General features: G+C 39.8%; 1 protein-coding gene across 2 annotated transcripts in view; it reads right to left on the bottom strand.

The window, feature by feature from the left end:
• tfg (trafficking from ER to golgi regulator) overlaps positions 1–20,032 on the bottom strand; it is a 154,922-nt gene that overhangs the window by 37,583 nt on the left and 97,307 nt on the right. For both annotated transcript variants that reach the window (XM_041211526.1, XM_041211528.1), the window contains one exon: positions 18,226–18,366. In XM_041211526.1, the coding sequence (XP_041067460.1) occupies positions 18,226–18,366 (141 nt within the window). The remainder of the gene's footprint in view (positions 1–18,225; positions 18,367–20,032) is intronic.

The following is a 20,032-nucleotide window of genomic DNA, read 5'->3' as shown; positions in this document are numbered from 1 at the left end:
AAGTGGCTTGGTGTCAAGTTTTGCTTTATAACTTATCTTTGAAGTGCTTTGGACATTTTATTACATTAAAAATACATTAGAAATAACAGTTGCTGTTTCTTGTTGATATTTAAACATGTGTTTGCTCTTTTAAACATGCACGTGCAATTCTGGTTATATGCAACTGAAGGAATAGAATTATTCTGGGCGACGAACCTTAGCTGTGCAAGGTAATTGTTCTGAAAGGAGGATTTAAAAAACAAGTAATTATTTTTAGTAGATTTACAGATTTCCAAAGATTACCAAGATCATAGACCTCTAAGTATACAAAAGACTGCTTATGGAGCGGAGGAGAATAGCAATGTTGTTTCATTGAAATGAAAACATGCACTTCAGTCATCACTGGACAGAAGTTACAGCAAATTTTTCCCACCCTTTCCATTTGATTTTGGGTGGGTCTGCAACAGGTCCTTGTCACAACGACCTGCCACAACTGACATCAGGCATACAATCCAAATGTTGACAGGAACACTGAAATGAGACATAAAATGAAGAGAATGTTGACTGGGGGGGGCAATTTAAATTTTGCTGAAATTTAATTTTTTAAAAACTGTCTTGACCAGCATAATTCATTATAGAAGAAAATTACAATAGGCAAAATTAAAGAAGAATCAATCGGTACCAGCTATGCTTTGCAGAGGATTGCGTCTCAGCGGCACCGAAAACATTAACTGGAGCTCAACCAAAATTACTCCAATGCTTTGGCCCCAGCAAATTAGCCAAGATCAAGAGTGGACACACAAGATAGGCAAAACTTCCATTCCACTAAAGTCGCACCACCATCACAACCAAAAAGAAAACCATTCCAACTTTCTGTTCTGAGGGTTTTCCTTGATGCCATGAGAAATATGCAAGCTCTGGTTTAAACATCTGTTCCAAAGGAAAATGCTTCTATCCAGGTTCTGTTTTCTCCAATCAAAGCTGTCAGACATTACATTCCTATTTGAATTTCTGACAAGAGTTACAAGCAGCAATAATATTTCTACATTTCAGACTGGTTGGGCCTCCATTCAATGATGAAGAGACATCCAATCTTCCCACACCGCAATCCCCCATCAGAATGTTCTGTGGGCTCTCCGCATCTTCCTTCAGTGGAGGCCCAACCTTCCTCTGTCTGGTTGAACTTGTTCTTACCTTGAGCAACTTCGCCTTTAACTGCATTCATTTCCTCCAAATAAAAGGTGTTGCTATGGGTACGCACATGGGTCCCAGCTTTACCTGCCTTTTTGTGGGATACTTGGAAAATTACTTGTTCCCATCCTAGTCATACCCCCATCTCACTTCTTTTTCAAGCATATTGATGACTGTATTAATGCCGTTTGCTGTTCTCACCCAGAACTGGAACATTTTATCAACTTTGCCTCCAATCTCCACCCTTCTCTCCCTTCACATAGTCCACCTCCAATCCTTCCCTTCCTCAACTTTCCTGTCTCCATTTCTGGGGCTAAGCTATCAACCAATATTCACTATAAGCACATTAATTTCCACAACTACCTCAACTACACTTTCGCACGCCCTGCTTCCTCCATGGATTCCATTCCATTCTCCCAGTTTCGCAGTCTCTGACACATCTGTTCTGATAATGACATATTCTATACCAAAGCTTCTGTTATGTCTTCCTTTATCCTCAAATGAGGATTCCACCCCCACATGGTTGTCAGGGCCCTCGATCATTCCGCACTCCCCTCTCCCAGAACTATAATAGGGTTCCCCTTGTCCTTATCTTCCACATCGCCAATATCAGTGTTCAGCAAATCATCCTTCATGTTTCATCACCTCTGTTGTGATGCCATCACCACACATCTGCCCCTCCCCTTTCAGCATTCAGAAGAGATCATTCTCTGCATCATCTTGGTCCTCCATCACCCTGAACAGCCCTCTCCTTCCCCATGGCACCTTCCCATGTAAGCGCAAGACTGCAACACCTGCCCTTTTACTTCCACTCTCCTCACTGTCCAAGGTCCCAAACAGTCCTTCCAGTTAGCACAGCAATTTACGTGCTTTCAATTTAGTACACTATATTTACTGCTCGCAATGCGGGCCTGCTCTAAAATGGGAGAGGGAGGCGGGCAACATAGATCGGCTGTCCACTGTGCGGAATACCTCAACTCAATCTGTAAGCATCTGGTCATGTCATTTTAATTCTCCAATTTGCTCTCCCACTGACACCTCTATCCTCAGCCTCCTGCAGTGTTCCAATGAAGCTCATTGAAAGTGCAAAGAATAGCAGCTCAGCTTTCGATTAGGCACCATACAGTCTCCCAGACTCGGTACTAAGTTCAACAATTTCAGACAGTAATCTCTTCCACATTTTGTTTCCTTCATTCATGTTTTGGTTTTATTTTTGTTTCTCCCTTGGTTTTGCATTCAGATGGCAACTGTACACCATTCTATCATTCACAACTCCTCCAGACATTTTTTTTTCTTTACTTGTCCCATTATCACTTTCTTTGATGAAAGGTCATTGATCTGAAGTATTAACTCTGTTTCTCCCTCAACAGATGTTGCCTGGCCTATTTTCAGCAATTTTTGTTTTTATTTTGGATTTCCAGCATCCAGAGTATTTTGCTTTTGTATTAGAGATGTAATAATGTCAGTTTATATATCTCCTGTGGCTTGGAACGACTTGAAAAAATATTCTTTTGGGTGTTATGAACAAAGTGTCATGGTGAATTAAAGAAAGAATTTCAATTTACATAGCACCTTTCATGTCCTCAAGATTCTCAATCTGTTTTTCAGTGATATTAGTTCAGGGATTAATGTTAGTTAACACACCAGAAGGATTCTCTTGCACCTTTTTCAACACGGACATGGGATCTTTCAATTGAAAGGACAGGCAAGGTCTCAGTTTATAACCCTCCCCTTGTAAAGAAAGATCAGTTCTGTTGAAGGGTCATGAGGACTCGAAACGTCAACTCTTTTCTTCTCCGCCGATGCTGCCAGACCTGCTGAGTTTGTCCAGGTAATTCTGTTTTTGTTTTGGATTTCCAGCATCCACAGTTTTTTGTTTTTATCTCAGTTTATCATCTCATCCTAAAGCTGGCAACTTCAGCAACTCTCTGCATCAGTCTACCATCTGTCTCTGGAGGGGGCTTGAAAACTTAATCCAGGCTGACAGCAGTACGGAAACCAATATGACACGTGCAGAAAATTTATTCTATACAAGACTTTTAAACTACATATAGATAAATAAAAACTCCAGTACACACTGGCAAATGTGAGCTTTGGGTCAAATTTTGTTTAAAAAAATTGAATGCATCTACATAAACAACTAAAAATCAAAGAAAACAAAATAAGTCAAATGTTAAAAAGAGCAATGCGATTAGAGCAACATCTCAAAACAAGATGGTTTACAACTCACAATTAAAAGGCCAATAAAATGAACTTCCCTTAGCCAACAGCTTACATTGCTGGCAACAATTTCCCCTTGTTTATTGGCAAAATCCAGTGATTTACATTTAGTCCAGGTCTTTTCATTCTTAATTTTATAAATGCTATGCATTCACTTTCCAAGTGGTATGTGAGTGAAATAATGCAACTTTAGCTATTCTGTTCATAAAATCCAAACATGCCTGCCACTAATCAATGAATAATGCCAGGTTAATATATGTCAAGACCCGAAAGCAAGGCTGTTTTCTCCACATTACTAATATAATCATGGCCAGCACAAATTTAATTTTCCCTACCATCTCTTGTGAATCAATGGATGCATAACATAAACTAAATCCTTTGCTACCTTTTGGATGGTTTCATAAATGAAAGCAAATACTCAGGGCTCAAGTGTTTGCTTTTCTCCTGGATGCAGTACTTATTTGTCAAAAGGCAAGATTTGTGTATCAATAATTACAACATCACAAACTATTACAGTTAAAATTAATTTAGAATACATGGAAAAATTGAAATGTAAAATCATGTGGACAAGGAATTAAAATATATACTGAGCCACAAATTCATTCGTACATAGCAATTCCAGATACAATTTCTCTCTTTTTGGATTGATATTTAGTTCTCAAGATGGGAATGTCAAATTTGGGGAACTTTTTTGCTTTTAACATCCACTATAACCATCAATAGGAGGGGTCTTGTGGTACAGTGGGTAGCAAGCTCCAGGTTCGAGTCCCACCCCAAGGCTCGATGGCCAAGGAAGGTGCATTCATAATGGGGCCAAACAGGTTGATTATTAACCTGCAAATCATTCCAATACACACAAATGGCAGGCAGAAAGAGTGGGAGATTCCTGGTCAGCCATGTGATGAAAGCAAGTTGGAGCCTCCACTATCACTGTCCGTAGCTCCAGACTATAACATGCATATAAAAGTGCATGTTGCCACAGCAGCTCTAATGCCCTGAGTGATCTATATCACTATATCAGGCACCTCCATCAAGCACCCCCAAATCAGATACAGAGCAACTCTGATACAAACTAAATCTCACTAACAAGGTCCCTTAATCCTTACTTCAGCAGAGCGCCCCCGTTTTGCAGCTGAATGGCATTTCCAACAGGAATCGAGAGGAAGTGCAAATTTCACCCTCGTGGGTAGGCTGCAAATTCAATGCCAAGTTATGGGCAGTTCTGTATTGCGAACATTTATTGGATTCAGACTTTCCAAACTCATTTCATCTAGCACTTGATGCAAGTGGGACAGAAAAAAAGATGAGCCCATTAGTCTAAGCTGGATTCAAATTTGAGAGGCATAATTATTAATTTTTCAGCCCCCTACACCAAAAGCCTCATGAAATTTCATGTACAACATCAAGAAAACTGATGCGAAGTCAATTAAAATCAATTAAATAACCAAATGTTATATTCAAGGTTGTCCCAGTATAAAATGGAACTTTTCAGCCTGGAAATCACTTTTCAGTAAGGTGCGATGCCAGCAGATGCTATTTTACTAGACATCTGCCCCTTCAACAGAATGTAGATTTATATTTAGCAGCACTTGCACTGAAATACAGTTGCACTGACTTTAATATTTTGGGATAAACCACTGTTAGTTACCATGTAAAGTAAATGTGGTGTATTCAGAAAAAAACAGATCATACTTCTTCTCAATGAGCAAAATACAGAGTTTTAGCCAGCACAAACATTGGCAGATCACAAATAGTGAATTTTGAGTCATGGCCAGGACATCTCCTGCTTAGTGATTTTAACCACCCTTAGTTTAAATGCACCTTTCTCCTTATGTCAATTTTAAAATCATGCCATAAATACTGGACATAAATGAGCTAATCTCCAGATATGACTTAACATATAAACGAGGTGATGCTTATTTTCAAAACAACCTTCCACTTCTTCCTCTCTGTCTCACACAGTGCCTCTTTAGTTAGCATACTGTGTCTTTGTCTCATAAACCTGAATGCGGCTCCAGGTGATGGCATCAAGCTTCCTTTCCAATGCTACAGCCAGGTGCACCTCCTGCCAGTCAGCAGCAGTTGCTGGTGCTCAGCATTTGCTCAAATGAAAGCTTGGAGACAAATTGCCTGCGGGGCCAGGTCAGGTCTAGAAATTAGTCAGAATAATGCAGCTATGTTCTACATGTTAATGAAATACCATACGGTAAAAGCATTAGCAGCTAAGAAAGGCTGGAATGAAGCACAAGTATCTGCTCAATAGCACAAAATACAATGTTCGATGCAATCAATTCTGTAATTAATGTGCTGTCTGATGGGTCTAACTTCAGAGGCTTTTGAATCACTTAAGCCTAATGAATACTTCCATGTAGACTGATTTCTACAGAGAGGTCTGAGCTCAATGTATAGAATGGAATATACACCAATCATGGAAAACACTAATTTCTATAGTCCTACTGCTTATCAAACTGTGTAAGAAATACATTCCAGAGATGGTATTTTAACACCTTATAGATGAATTCTATCTTTTCATTTCCATTTTTGTACTCTGTATCTTGCTTTGTCTAGTTGTTTCTATGCATTATTCCAGCAATAAATTCATTTGAGTTTTACATCATCGATGTGTCATTTTCTGCCTTACAAGAGTCAGGAGAACATGATAGGCATCCCATGTGACCTTCAGTGTTTGATAATGCAGTTAGGGAGTAACTGATCATTCCAAACAATAACTCCAAGCAGTATTGCTACACAGGTCATGTACAAGGGTGCAAGTTTCAGATCAGGAAACAGTCCATCCACTTATGAACACAAGCTAGAAGCAGTGAGAAAAGCCCTGTACAAGTAATAACCTAGCAATTAAGTACTGTAAATAAAACTTCTAAATTACAGCTCAATACCAAAACTCCCTCTTGCACATGACCAATCTTGCCACTTCTCATCAGAATGATACACAGTCTTCAAATGTCTCAGGTTCCAAAGCTTGAAAATTGAACATGTGATTTTTGTTACATTTGTTTCTAGATGTACACCTTTTTCCAAAACCCTTATGAACTAATTTATGATTTTGGATTAACAAGTTGCCTTTACTACAGATTTCAGGGAATTTCCACAAATGAGAAACAGGCAAAAAAAAAAGACATGTAATTGACGATACAAGTGAAAGTTCAGAAAAAATCATAACCATTGATATCATGCTGGTAATTTTGTAAACTTTAGTACGCTAGATTGTGACCTAGAAAGCTGCATTAACACCAAATTCATACTGTTCATTAGAGTTAAAATTACTCATTGGATATTTGAACAAAATGTTCCATTAATCCTCTTCCCAAGTAAAACAAAGCAAATTAAAAGAATCATTTTGTAATGTCACCTTGTTATAAACTACAAGCAGTTCATGCAAATATAAAAACAAAAAAACTGCGGATGCTGGAAATCCAAAACAAAAACAGAATTACCTGGAAAAACTCAGCAGGTCTGGCAGCATCGGCGGAGAAGAAAAGAGTTGACGTTTCGAGTCCTCATGACCCTTCGACAGAACTTGCCCCGCAAGTTCTGTCGAAGGGTCATGAGGACTCAAAACGTCAACTCTTTTCTTCTCCGCCGATGCTGCCAGACCTTCTGAGTTTTTCCAGGTAATTCTGTTTTTGTTTAGCAGTTCATGCAAGTTTGCTAGAAAATCAGGAAAGTAAACACCCATATCAGAGAGAGGAATATTTCTATACAGGAAGGTCTTTAAAAAAAAAACCCTATTAATCCAATATTATTGGGGATATGAGGAACTCAAACACATAAAACGCATATCTTCTAAAATAAATCTATGTCATAAAAAGATAATTTTTAAAAAAATTTGGATTTCTATCTACATTGGCTTTGTGAAATAATTGAGAAGGATGTTTGTTCTCTCTGCATATTCAGGAATTAGCAGTTAACATATTATATTTCAAACTACCTGCTTTTCTGTAACCAATCAAGTCCATTGTTCCTGTGCCCCTTACATCAGCACTAATTGCATAGATAAGCAACTAAACAAAGCAAAGAGCTACATGTGTCTTGTGAAGTGGCAATTGCCCTTCCCTGCTTTAGTTAGACTGAAATTCATCTGACACTTTTGTAACCAGTGATAGCATCCCAAAATAATTACACACCACCACAAAATTATCAGTCTAAATGCAAGCTAAGGCAGCAAGCTCAAATTCTGGTGTTGCAGTGATTCAATTGAAATTTTGTAATACACAGTTTTACAAATTTTAAAATTGAATGGCTTTGTTTTCAACATACTCTACTTGCATATAAGTAAATGAAAAAGAGGAACAGGCAAATAGTTATTTAAGGCAGGGAAGATTTTTTGTTTAAACTAAACACTTTTACAAGCTAGTCAGCTATTGTTAATTTGCACTTAGATTCCCAATAAAATTCATGAGAACAATTTAATTTCACTAGGTTGCCACAAATACTTCTATCTTCGACAATAGAGAGGGAACATTTGATCATAACCAGAATATAGACCTCAATTTCGAGTCAAGAAACACTGAAGGTGGGAAACTTGGGGGTGGTGGAGGTGGACAGTTAAAAATGGAGAGGGATACTTGCCTATTTCTTTCCACCCCAATTTAGCCGACCGCAATTTTAAAATGCAGGTGGCAAGGGCACGAGGTCCAATATGCAGATCAGGGTTTAATGATGTAATTGGGATATAAGATGCTGGCTACACATCAGTTAGCACAGGAGTTCCCAGTGGGATTGCAGGGTGAGATTTTGGGATCACGAGCTCTCAAGCAGCAATTGTGGCCATGGAACCCGGACTGAGTTTTGATAGCTGAGAGGCCCCTTCAAATATTTCTGTTTTTTTCTGTCAATGATTTAACCATCTGTTCTGAGGCTCGATTGCTGTTCCAACAGCTTGTAAAAAGGTGGGCCCTTGCCTTTTTGAGGAAAACCCAGCAATTTTAACCCTCTACCACACCCCCCCTTCCCACTGAACAACTCTCAACCTCCCCACTCCCCAAACAACTCTCAACCTCCTCCCCCCACCCCCACTGCATAACTCTCAAGCCCCTACCCTCCCAATTTTCACTCGGGGTCGCACCAAGTCTGAGGCATTAAAAATGGGATCACATTGGGAAAAAGTCTGGAAAGCACCGAGTTAGTGGCACACTCATCCGAATCAGACGGTCATGTTTTCAAATTGCATTCCAGCAGACTGAAACACAAAATCAAGGCTGATATTCCAGCATAGTACTGAGAGAGTGCTGTATTGTCAGAGGTGCTGTCTTTCAGATGAGACATTAGCTGACTGCCCTTTCAAGTGGGAGCAAAACGTCACATGAAACTATTCAAAGAAGAGTGGGAAAGTTCTCCCTGGTGTCCTTGACAATGTTTACCGCTCAATCAACATCGCTAAAAAAGATTAGTTGGTCAGTGTCATCTTGTTTTTTGTGGCACCTTGTTGTGCACAATTTGCTGACATGCTTCCCACATTATAACAGCGACTACATTCCAGAAGTATTTCCTGGGCTGTAAAGTCCTTTGGGATCTTCTGAGGTCATGAAAGGTACAGGAACAGATGCCAGTGTCAGAAGAGGCCCAGCTTGTCATTTTTAAAAAATTTTGTTGTGGGCCAGAAAGAGCGGAGTCTTTCTCCACCTGCCACATATCCAATTACCTTAGCAGTGGTGTCCAGTTGTCTCTGGTCCTCAGTGGCGGCTTCTGACCAGCATTTTTTAAACAACCAGACAGCTGATTCCGGCTGAGCTACCAGACATTTTGGTTGAAAAGTCAGCAACTGCATGTAAACTGGTCATTAGGCCAGGTTTCAGCATCATTCTGATCCTGCTACTGTTGATGGCCTGCAACGCCTCATGAAAGTTCTGAGTTGCTAGATCTGTTCAAAATCTGTTCCATTTAGCACGGTGGTACTGCCATACAACATGATGGAGGGTATCCTCATTGTGAAAGTGTGACTCCATCTCCACAAGGACTATGCAGTGGTCATTCCTATCAATACTGTCATGCACAGATGCATCTGTGACAGGTAGATTGGTGAGGACAAGAAAAGATAGGCTTTTCCCTCTTATTGGCTCCCTCACCACCTGTCACAGGCCCAGATTAGCAGCTTTAGGAATTTACCAGTAGTGGTGCTACCAATGCACTCTTGGTGATGGACATTGAAGTCCCCCACCCAGAGTACATTCTGTGTCCTTTCCACCCTCAGTGCTTGTTACAGATGGTGTTCAACATGGAGGAATACTGATTCGTCAGCTTTTGGGGGGAGGGAGAAATGCAGTAGGTGATAACCAGCAGTAAGTTTCCTTGTTCATGTTTGACATGATGCCATGAGACTTCATGGGGTCCAGAGCCAAATTCTTAGTGACAAAATGGTCAAACAATCCTGAAACATGACAGTAGGAATAAAACAAATTACAGCATTTTTAATAAAAATATAAATTTTGTACCAATATCCCTGAATGAAATAATCATCAACCCCATATGGAATACTGACTTTTCTATTTTAAAGTCACAAAGCATGGAGATGGATCAATCTGTTCAAATAAATTGTTTCAATAACAATTTCATAAAAATGGAGGGACCTGCATAACAAGGACTATGTACTGCAGTTCACAGAATCCAAAGTCAATATAATTATGAAACAGCCAGCATGTTCCTGGAAACATGTAGTTGGTACAGATGTTCCAATCAAGAGACAAAACAATACGCATTAAGAAACCTGTTCAAAATTTGTAACATTAAATAGTTTCAACAGATTAAAATAAACTAAATGTTAACCAAAGAGGGGCTTAAAATGTGGCATCACCAGTATACATTGAAACTTGCTTTGTTAAACAATCAAATTTTGATTGGGCCATGATGTTTGGCTACGTCAGAAGCTGCCCAATGCTTTACTGACTGCTCTAATCAAATAGAAAAACACATTTAACCTTGTGTTTGCTATAACCAATTTCAGGACTGGAACATTGTATCAATTATGGGGCCAGTTTCAGTCAAGAACTCGGTATGAAATTAACTACATATTTCTAAAGCAAAACCGTTGTGTTTTAAATGCAGTTATGCAAGAATCACCGCCCTGTATGAGTTTGCTGTATGTGCAATTTGCTCTCTACGATCTCGCCTGTGTGCCAACACTTAGCTTGTCTAATGTTCAAGCTTGGGGGAGGCCCAATTTCCTGGGGCTTTCATCTTTGGCTCTACTACAAGCTCTCTACGTTCGTCACCAATTCCCCTACATTGCAGTCAACACATCAGCTTGTTATTACTTACTGCCATCTTGGTGGTTGCAAAAACCATTTCCTGTACCTTAAATGCTTTCAAAGTATAATTATTAAAAGCTGATCTATCGGAAACTAGTACATTTGCCCAAAGCATTAGTTGTACAATTACTTTCATCTTTGCTGTTTAAACCAGAATATTTCAACCATCTCAAATTGCAGCAATAGAATCCAACATGAAAACCAATCCACCAAGATGGCAGTAAGTAATAACAAACTGATGTGTTGACTCCAATGTAGGTGAATTGGTGACAAACGTAGAGAGCTTGTAGTGGAGACAAAGATGAAAGCCCCAGGAAATTGGGCCTCCCCCAAGCTTGGATATTAAGACAAGCAAACTATTGGTACAGGGGTGGGATCATAGAGAGCGAGTTGCACATCCAGCAAACTCTGATACAGGGCGGTGATTCTTGCATAGCTGTATTTAAAACACAGAAACAGGAATTTCAGGCAACATAATCTTCATTTGTCCAGTATTAAACAGGGGACAGTAGCATAGTGAGTCATGTTATTGGGCGAGTAACCCAGAGGTTCGGAGTAATACTCCAAAGGCACAAGTTCAACTCCCACCACACCAGCTGGGGAAATTTAAATTCAATCAATAATTCTGGAATAAAAATATAGTCTCGGTAATGGTGACCACGAAGCTACCAGACTGTCACAAAAACTCATCTGGTTCACTCATGTCCTTCAGGGAAGAAAAAACTGCTGCCTTATCCAGTCTGACCTACATGTGACTCCAATACAAATGTGGTTGACTCTGAACTGTTCTCTGAAAAGGCCTAGCAAAACCTTTCAGTTGTGTCAAACTGCTAAAAGTCAAAAATATTTTTTTTAAAAAAAGGACAGACCATCCAGCATCAACCTAGGTGCTGGAAATGGCAAAGGCACACCCCACCCAGTCAACACTGCAAAGTCCTCCTCAAAAACATCTGGTGCCAAATTAGGGAGAGATGTGCCACAGATTCATCAAGCAATGGCCTCACTGAATCATACTTTAAAACCAATGCCTAAGGCACCTTAACAACCCTGGGTATGTGCTATCCCACCTGCAGGACAGACCCTAGGGGTGGTGGCACCGTGGTATACATTTGGGTGGGATTGGCTCCGGGAGTCCTCAACATTAACTCTAGACTCCACGAAGTCAGGTCAAACATGGGCCAAGAAAACATTCTGTTGATAAACTCCTACTGCCTTGCCTCGGCTGATGAATCCAAGTGAACACCCCTTGGAAGAAGTATTAAGGGCAGGAAGGAACCAAATGTACTCTGAGTACTTTCTAAGACTTCAACATCCATCAAGAGCTGCTCAGTAGCACCACTACTGACTGAGCTGCCGAGTCCCAAAGGACATACCTGCCAGATTGGGCCTGTGGTGAGGGAACCAAGAGAGTAACAGCTATTTGACCTCATCCTTATCAATGTACCTGTTGCAGATGCATCTGTCCATCACAGTATTGGTAAGAGTGACCACCGTGTAGTCCTGCCTTCACACCGAGGATACCCTTCATTGTGTTATGTAGCACTACCATCATGCTAACTGGGATAGATTCAGAGCAGATCCAGCAGCTGAAAACTGGGCATTAATGAGGCAATGCTGGACATCAGCAGCAGTAGCAGAATTCCATTCAACTACAATCGGTAACTTCATGGCCCAGCATATTCCTCACTCTATCATTAATATCAAGCCAGGGGATCAACACTGGTTCAATGTGTATAGGAGAACATGCCAGGAGCAGTAACAGGAACACCTAAAAATGAGGCGTAAATATGGTAAAGCTACAATACAGGAGCACATGCTTGCTAAAGAGTGGAAGCAGTATACCATCAACAGGGTTAAGCAATCCCAGAAACAATGGATCAGATCAAATCTCTGCAGATCTGCCACATCCAGCCGTGATTGGTGGTGGGCAATTACACAAGTAACCAGAGGCAGCCAACCCCATCCTCAATGTTGGCAGAGTCCAGCAGTCAGTGCAAAAGCTTAATGCTGAAGTATTTGCAACCATCTTCAGCCAGAAATCCCCATATGGATGATGCATCTTGGCCTCCTCCTGAGGTGTTCAGCATCGCAGATGCCAGTTTTCAGCCAAATGGATTCACTCCACTTGATATTAAGAAACAGCTGAAGGCATTGGACACAGTTAAAGCTATGGAACCTGACAACATCTTGACTGTGGTATTGAAGATCTGTGCTCCAGAACAAGCAGTGCCATTAGCCAAGATGTTCCAGCACAGCTTTAAAACTGGCATCTACCCAACAATGTGGAAAATTGCCCAGGTATGTCCTGAATACAAAACACAGGACAAATTGAATCCAGCCAATTACCACTCCATCAGCCTACTCTCAATCATCAGTAAAGTGATATAAGGTGTCATTGACAGTGCTATCAAATGACACTTACTCAACAATAACCTGCTCGCTGATGTTAAGTTTGGGTTCCACCAGGACAACTCAGCTCCAGACCTCATTATAGCCTTGGCCTAAATATGGACAAAAGAGCTGAATTCAGGAGATAAGGTGGAATTTGATAGTCAAACATCAAGGAGTCCTAGTAAAATTGAAGTCAATGGGAATGACAGGGAAAACTCTTCATCGACTGAAGTCATACCTCACACAGAGAAGACAGTTATGGTTGCTGGAAGTCAATCATCTCAGCCCCAGGATATTATTGCAGAGTTCTTCAGGGTAGTGTCCTAGGTACAACCATCTTCAGCTGCTTCATACATGACCTTTCTGCCACCAAAAGTAGTTTGGATGTTCGCTGACAATTACTCAATGTTCAGTACCATTCACAAATCCTCATATACTGAAACAGCCAGTGTCCAGATGCAGTAGGACCTGGATAATATTCAGGCTTGGAGTGATACTTGGTAAGTAACATTTGTACAACACTAGTGCCAGGCATTGACCATCTCCCTCAAAAGAGAATCGAACCATCTCCCTCCTTGATGTTCAACAGCATTACTATCAATGAATTTCCCCACCATCAACATCCTAGGAGTTACACCTGACCAGAAACTTAACTGAACCAAACAATATAAATACTGTGGTTACATGAGCAGATCAGAGGCTGGGAATTCTGCAGTGAGTAACTCACCTGATTCCCCAAAGCTTGTCTAATATCTACAAGGCAGAAGTCAAGAGTGTGATGGGATACTCTCCACTTTCCTGGATGAGTGCAGCTCCAACAACACAGGAGTTTGACACCATCCAGGACAAGACAGTTTGCTTGATTGGCACCCTGTTCACCAGCTTAAACATTCATGCCTTTCACCACCACCACCGGTGCACTGCTGCAGCAGTATGTACCATCTACACAAAATGCACAGCCTCCACTCACCAAGCCTCCTTCGACAGCATCTTCCAAAACTCACAACCTCCACCACCTAGAAGGACAAGGGCAGCAGGCACATGGGAACACCATTATCTGCAAGATCCCCCTGCCAAGCCACACACCATCTTGATTTGGAATGATATCACTGTTCCTTCACTGTCGCTGGGTCAAAAACCTGGAACTCTGCCCTAACAGCACTGTGGTTGTACATACACCACATGAAGTGCAGAGCTTCAAGAAGGCAGCTCACTTCTACCTTCTGAGGGGCAATTAGGGATTGGCAATAAATGTTAGTCTTGCCAGCGACACTCACATTTCATGAAATAATAAAGTGAGCAAATATTACAAAATTGAACATTGCTTAAATGAAAGTTTCACTTAATTGAATAGACATGAAAGTCATTAGCCCCACTTGTAGAATGAATGTTGGTCATTTATTATGAAAGCTGTTAGCAAACGCAAAATACCCCAAGTGTTTTCACCCTGTGTCACAGCAAGTTCCACTGTTCTTTCATCTTTGTGAATTTAGTTATAATGCAGCATAGCCTGAAACAACAAAACTCTTTACAGATGGTTGCTATCAAACTTTCACAGGTGGAGAAAGGGTAGGGATCATGGTGCACACCAGCTCTTAACACAAAACTGCACTTCCAATTTGGCATTTATTTTTCAAACCCAAATTACAGTTGGCACAAGGTAATGTCTGAGATTAAATATAGATTTTTAAACATTGGAACAGCGCTTTAATATTGTAGTAAGGTTCCCCCTCCTGAAAACACAAGTAATAAAAAGTGCCCAATTAAAGGAAGGAAACACAGAGGAGATAAGAATGGAGAAAACATAACGTTTTCAAGTATTTTATTCCTCTCTCTCCAAGAAAAATCTGCCTTAAATTCTATTTGGCTTTTTATACCTGTAATTATTTTTTGTCCTAATCAAGGAAAAGAATAGAATGCTTTCCTTCTGCAGGGGAATTATCCTTGGTGCCCTGACCAATATTTATTCCGTGATCAACATCACACTTCAGTGCCTGGAATGTAGGAATGTTGTACTGATTTGTAATTTTAACATAATTTTAACTTCATATTCCTTCTTTTAATAACCTGTCCACAACTTCCCTATTATCTACTGAATTTCTCAAATTTTGTTGTTACATGATCATTATACGTTTCCACATTTTTAAATTTGATTACTTAGTCTATATATGGATTCTTTGATGTAAATGCACTTCATTTACATCAAATGCAATTCAGCATGTGCACTGCGAACATGTCTTTTGAATAAAATACCATTATTATTACAAGGGAGATTATCTGGTCATGATCACATTGCTGTTTGAGAGAGTTTGTTGTATGTAATTTGGCTGTTATGTTTCCCACACTATAACAGTTACTATACCTTAAAAGTGCTTAATTTGCTGTAAACCTTTTGGGAGGTCTTGAGGTCATGAAAGGCATTATATAAATACAAGTTCATTCTTTCTTTGCCATCATTCTAGGCTGAATTCAAACCTAGATAAAACAAGAAACTATACTAGCCAAACATTATGTTTTAAAAAATTACCTTGCAGGGGATAGTATAAATTTAATGCAGTTCTAGTGAAGCAAAAATAATATATTTATAATGTATTGAAACTATTTATTACATATTTACCCCAGCTTATACTTGAGGTACATCCAATGATCACAAGTTCTACAATTTATAAAAACTAGTGGGCATGTTTGTATGATCGTGATTTACCCTTTTTATGCGATGGCTGGTATAAAAAATACATGGGGAGGAATTTTATTGCCCCTCCTGTCGACCCTTCAGTCCCACCGAAGTCAATGGACTTTTGAACAGCTCACTGCATTTTGCAGCCCCCATCACGACAGGGCCACAAAATTCCACCCATGATCTGTAAATCATGCTAATGACCCAGTGTCTGCAACCTTAGGGACCCTGCTGAAACTCAACACCAGCCAGCCAGTCAGCTTCTTGCCTTTATCTACAGTTTAAGCACACTGCGTAGAGTTGGCAGCTATTAGTTATTTCTGGACATGGTTGGGTGCTGTTGGCAATAGGGTGCACAAACCATAGCATAGTAGTGCTTGAAGGATGTTGTCACCACTCATCATCTACAGCTCCCTGAACCGCTAACTGGATAAACCTCCTTACTGCTGGACCCTAAACCTGACCAAGCACCCTGAGTACCGAAGCACCAACTTCACCTGGACAAGTCATCAGGAAACTATAGAAGCAGTACAATGATTTAACAACCTGAGCCACTGAAGCAGAACACCACACCTAATTTGGAGACTAAATTTCAGGGGTTGTGATTATTATGCATTGTGTTATTTTCATTAAACGTTGATTTTAAAAATGCATCAACTTTTCACTTGTACATTACGACAGGTAAGTACAACTGTTTCTGCCCAAAACAAATGGACATTATAACAGGCAACTTTGAAATTGACATTATTGCAAATGCTACTGATTGTTGTATTTTGGGCAATATAAGTATTTTAAAGTGTTTGGGACTGTACACGTGGTCCATCAGAACAATTACAATAAACTGAATGTTGTTCTATAGTGTCTCTCCAACCTCATTTCTGAAAACTCTTTTGCTTCACCAATCCCTATTCATCTAGCACCCAGCCACTTCCCATCTTGCCTAAATTAATGCCCTCTCCTTCAAAACTGCTAACACTCTTTAAATCTAACAGCATCTGGGTTCATCCTCAAAATCTACCACCTCATTGTTCAACTGCATTTTCTCTACAGGGTCTCCGAATTAATTGATGCCACCAAACCTCATGCTCAACTCTCTCAAATCTTTGTTTGAATTTCATCACCTGGCACTCCCCCTTCTTCTTCTCCAGGTAGCATCCTTGATTATTTGAGGGTCTCCGATCCACAGCTTACACAGTGACTTTACTATGGACAAGACAAGGAGGCAGACCCAAGCCTACCTCAGCCAGGAGGGGGGTTAAATGCTGTTGGCATTATTCTGAACCGCATGCTGACTGTCTAGCCAACTGAGCTAACCATCCCCCAGGGCATGGCTGGCATGTCTCCAGCCATGATTTCTCCTTCTCTATCTCTAGATGCACCAAGATTACATTCTTGATTTTATTTTCCACCTTTCCCTTAATTATATGCTACACTTTGACGACATTACTTGTCGGTATGAAGTAATTTTCAATATTTATACTGATGACACCCAGCTCTGCATGTCCTTCACCTCAACTACATCAATCCACATGCTGTGAAAATCTCTATGTTGCCAAATTGTTTTCCTGCCATCAAGTCACCAAGGAGTCAGAGTTTCCTCCAATAAATATTAGGAAGACCAAATCTTCCTCCAGTAGCTCCCACCAAAACTCTCCAGCTTTACCTGATTCAATGCTGCCATTCTCCTCTCCGTCTGCTGACCAAGATTGAACCACATGGTGCAAAACCTCAGTGTGATGCCTGTGTCAGAGCTTCAAACCCTATACCCTATCTCATAAAGACTACACACTTCCACCTCTGCAATGTATCACACATATGCCAGTCATCCCTCTTGATGCTAAAGCCTGTGTCCACCCTTTTGTTGTCACAATATCTTAATTTCCTCTCTCCTTTCTAGTTTTACCTCTATGCCTTTTACAATGCCCTTCCACCACATACAAACCAAAATCAGTCCAAATCTCTTGCTATCCTTCACTAATTTTTATTTGCCCATCATTCTCATTCTTTCTGACCTCCATTGACACTCTGTTCACAACAAAATTAATTCAAAATTCTCATATTTATTAGAAATCAATCATGGTCTAACCCATTTTACCACTTGTGTCCTCCAGGACGTGCTTGTTCAACTCTGATTTTGGTTTCCTGTCTATCTTCAATTTTCTCCACTCTATCAATATAAGCACAGCCTTCCTTGATCCTTTGATCTCATCTTTAGCTACATCATCTCATTACTACTTTCCTGACCTTTAAGGGTCACCACAAAACATGCCTTCTCAACCATGCTTAATGATCATCTTATCTGACTCTTTTGCTACTGTTCGATGTTGGTATTTCCTCTGAAATGTATTGGGTTTTGATGACAAAAGTATATAAATGCAAGTGTTACTGAAATCAAACTCTAAACATAAAAGATATTTTGTTTGCAATTTTAAAACCACAGGAGAGTTTGAGGGGTGCTTTGGTATTAATTGAGATTTGATAACAAGGCAATGGATTGTTTACCTTCCATCTGGCCAGCTTGAGGCTGAACTGCCGTGTAGGATTGCTGATGCTGTTGAGCACCAGGCTGGTGAGCTGCAGATGAGGAAGAGGCAATACTGTCAGGTGTTCCTGATCGTTCATCTACAGGAGCACTTGGAGGGCCTGAAACACAATAGGTGAATGATGTAAGCAAAAATGCATTAATCAGTGGTAAAGGCAGAATTTATATTGCAAATGTTCTCCCCAAAATTCTGCAAAACAGAATCCACATCAGAAATACATTGAAGTTATAACTTGGAAACAGGCTATTGAGCCTAACCAGTCTGTGTTGGTCTGAAACAAAAACAAAAAATGCTGGGAAAACTCAGCAGGTCTAACAGCATCTGTGGAGAGAGAAACAGCGTTGACGTTTTGAATCCACATGAGCCTTCTTCAGCATTTTCTGTTTTTGTTTCAGATTTCCAGCATCCATAGCATTTTGCATTTATCAGTCTATGTTGGTGTTTTCGAAGCAACAAATAGTTCCGATCACAGATACTAACCCTGTTGCCATTTCTCTTCAACCCCTTTCTTTCATCCACCTATCCAATCAGAATTCATTTAAAGGTCACAGTAATTTTCTGACATGAGAAAAATATGTGCACATGTGCACGCGCACATGGGGTTGGGGGGGCAGGCGCGCGATGGTGGCTGGTGGTAGAAGTCTCTTTGGAAAAGAGTGGCAAGATGTTGTCCTTCGGCATATTTAGCATAGTAGTATACTATAAAAAAGCTTTACTTAAGCCTATATATTTTAAAGTTGTGTCCATACTTCTTCGGCTGTCAAATCAATTCATATCATTTTTTTCCCCCAATACTGACAGATCTATAATCAACAGTACTTTATCCTAAGGTTACACCACTCCAAATATTTCCTTCAAAATGTATGGTTTCCTCTGAATGCATTTGATTTATTTAATTATCATTCAAAATAATTTTATGATCTTTTATAATATGTACTGTTGCTGAACAGAGCTCTTATTTAAATTCATAATACCCGCAGAATACTTCATGATCAAAACATCCAATTGAACAAATCATTAGAAGGAACACAATATCAATAAAGATTCATCTAATCATGTGATTTAAGTCCCTGCAGTTTACAATGACATTAAGAGAATAATGGATACTTAACAATAACTTTAGATTAAACACAGAGCTGCAAACATACCATCAATTAAATTAAACTTGCATTGTTATGAAAGAAAAAAGTCATGCAGTATATCATTCCATTCCAGGGAATATTTTAATAAGGCCAAGTGAAAGGTTGGGCTTTAAAGACCCTGACTGCTGTAACAAGGGCCTTTCCATGTGATGTGTCACCAGCTGTGCACCATATTCAGTATGCTAACAGCAACCTTCTGGCTTTACAGTCCTAGAGCATTGAACTTCTATGCTCTTATTAAAGTATTCTGACAGTTATTTGGTCTAAAACAGATGTATCTAAACAGGCTGCATCCCATTCCATAAGCCTCCAAGGCTCCAATCCAAAACTAACATATTAAATCTATTGGATGGAACATACAGTTATTGCAGTCTTTAAAAAATGCAAGTAGGTTTCTCAACAATTTTGTTTAAACTGCTTCTTCTTTGTACAGATCTATATATTAAAATTATGTTGTAAATGTACCAATAGCATGCTATTCTTTTGAAGGGCTGTCCACATTGATATGGTTCAAATTATTTTTGATACCTCAAGCTAGCTCAAATTTCAGGTCCTCTTTTTAAGCATAAGATTATGCATTTGTTCACATGCAACACAAACCGATTACCCCAGAACCAAATCAAA

The sequence above is a fragment of the Carcharodon carcharias genome, chromosome 18, assembly GCF_017639515.1.
Source record: "Carcharodon carcharias isolate sCarCar2 chromosome 18, sCarCar2.pri, whole genome shotgun sequence".
NCBI classification, from domain to species: Eukaryota; Metazoa; Chordata; class Chondrichthyes; order Lamniformes; family Lamnidae; genus Carcharodon; species Carcharodon carcharias.
Note: the sequence above shows the minus strand (reverse complement) of the source record. Positions and strands in the feature narration are given on the sequence as shown.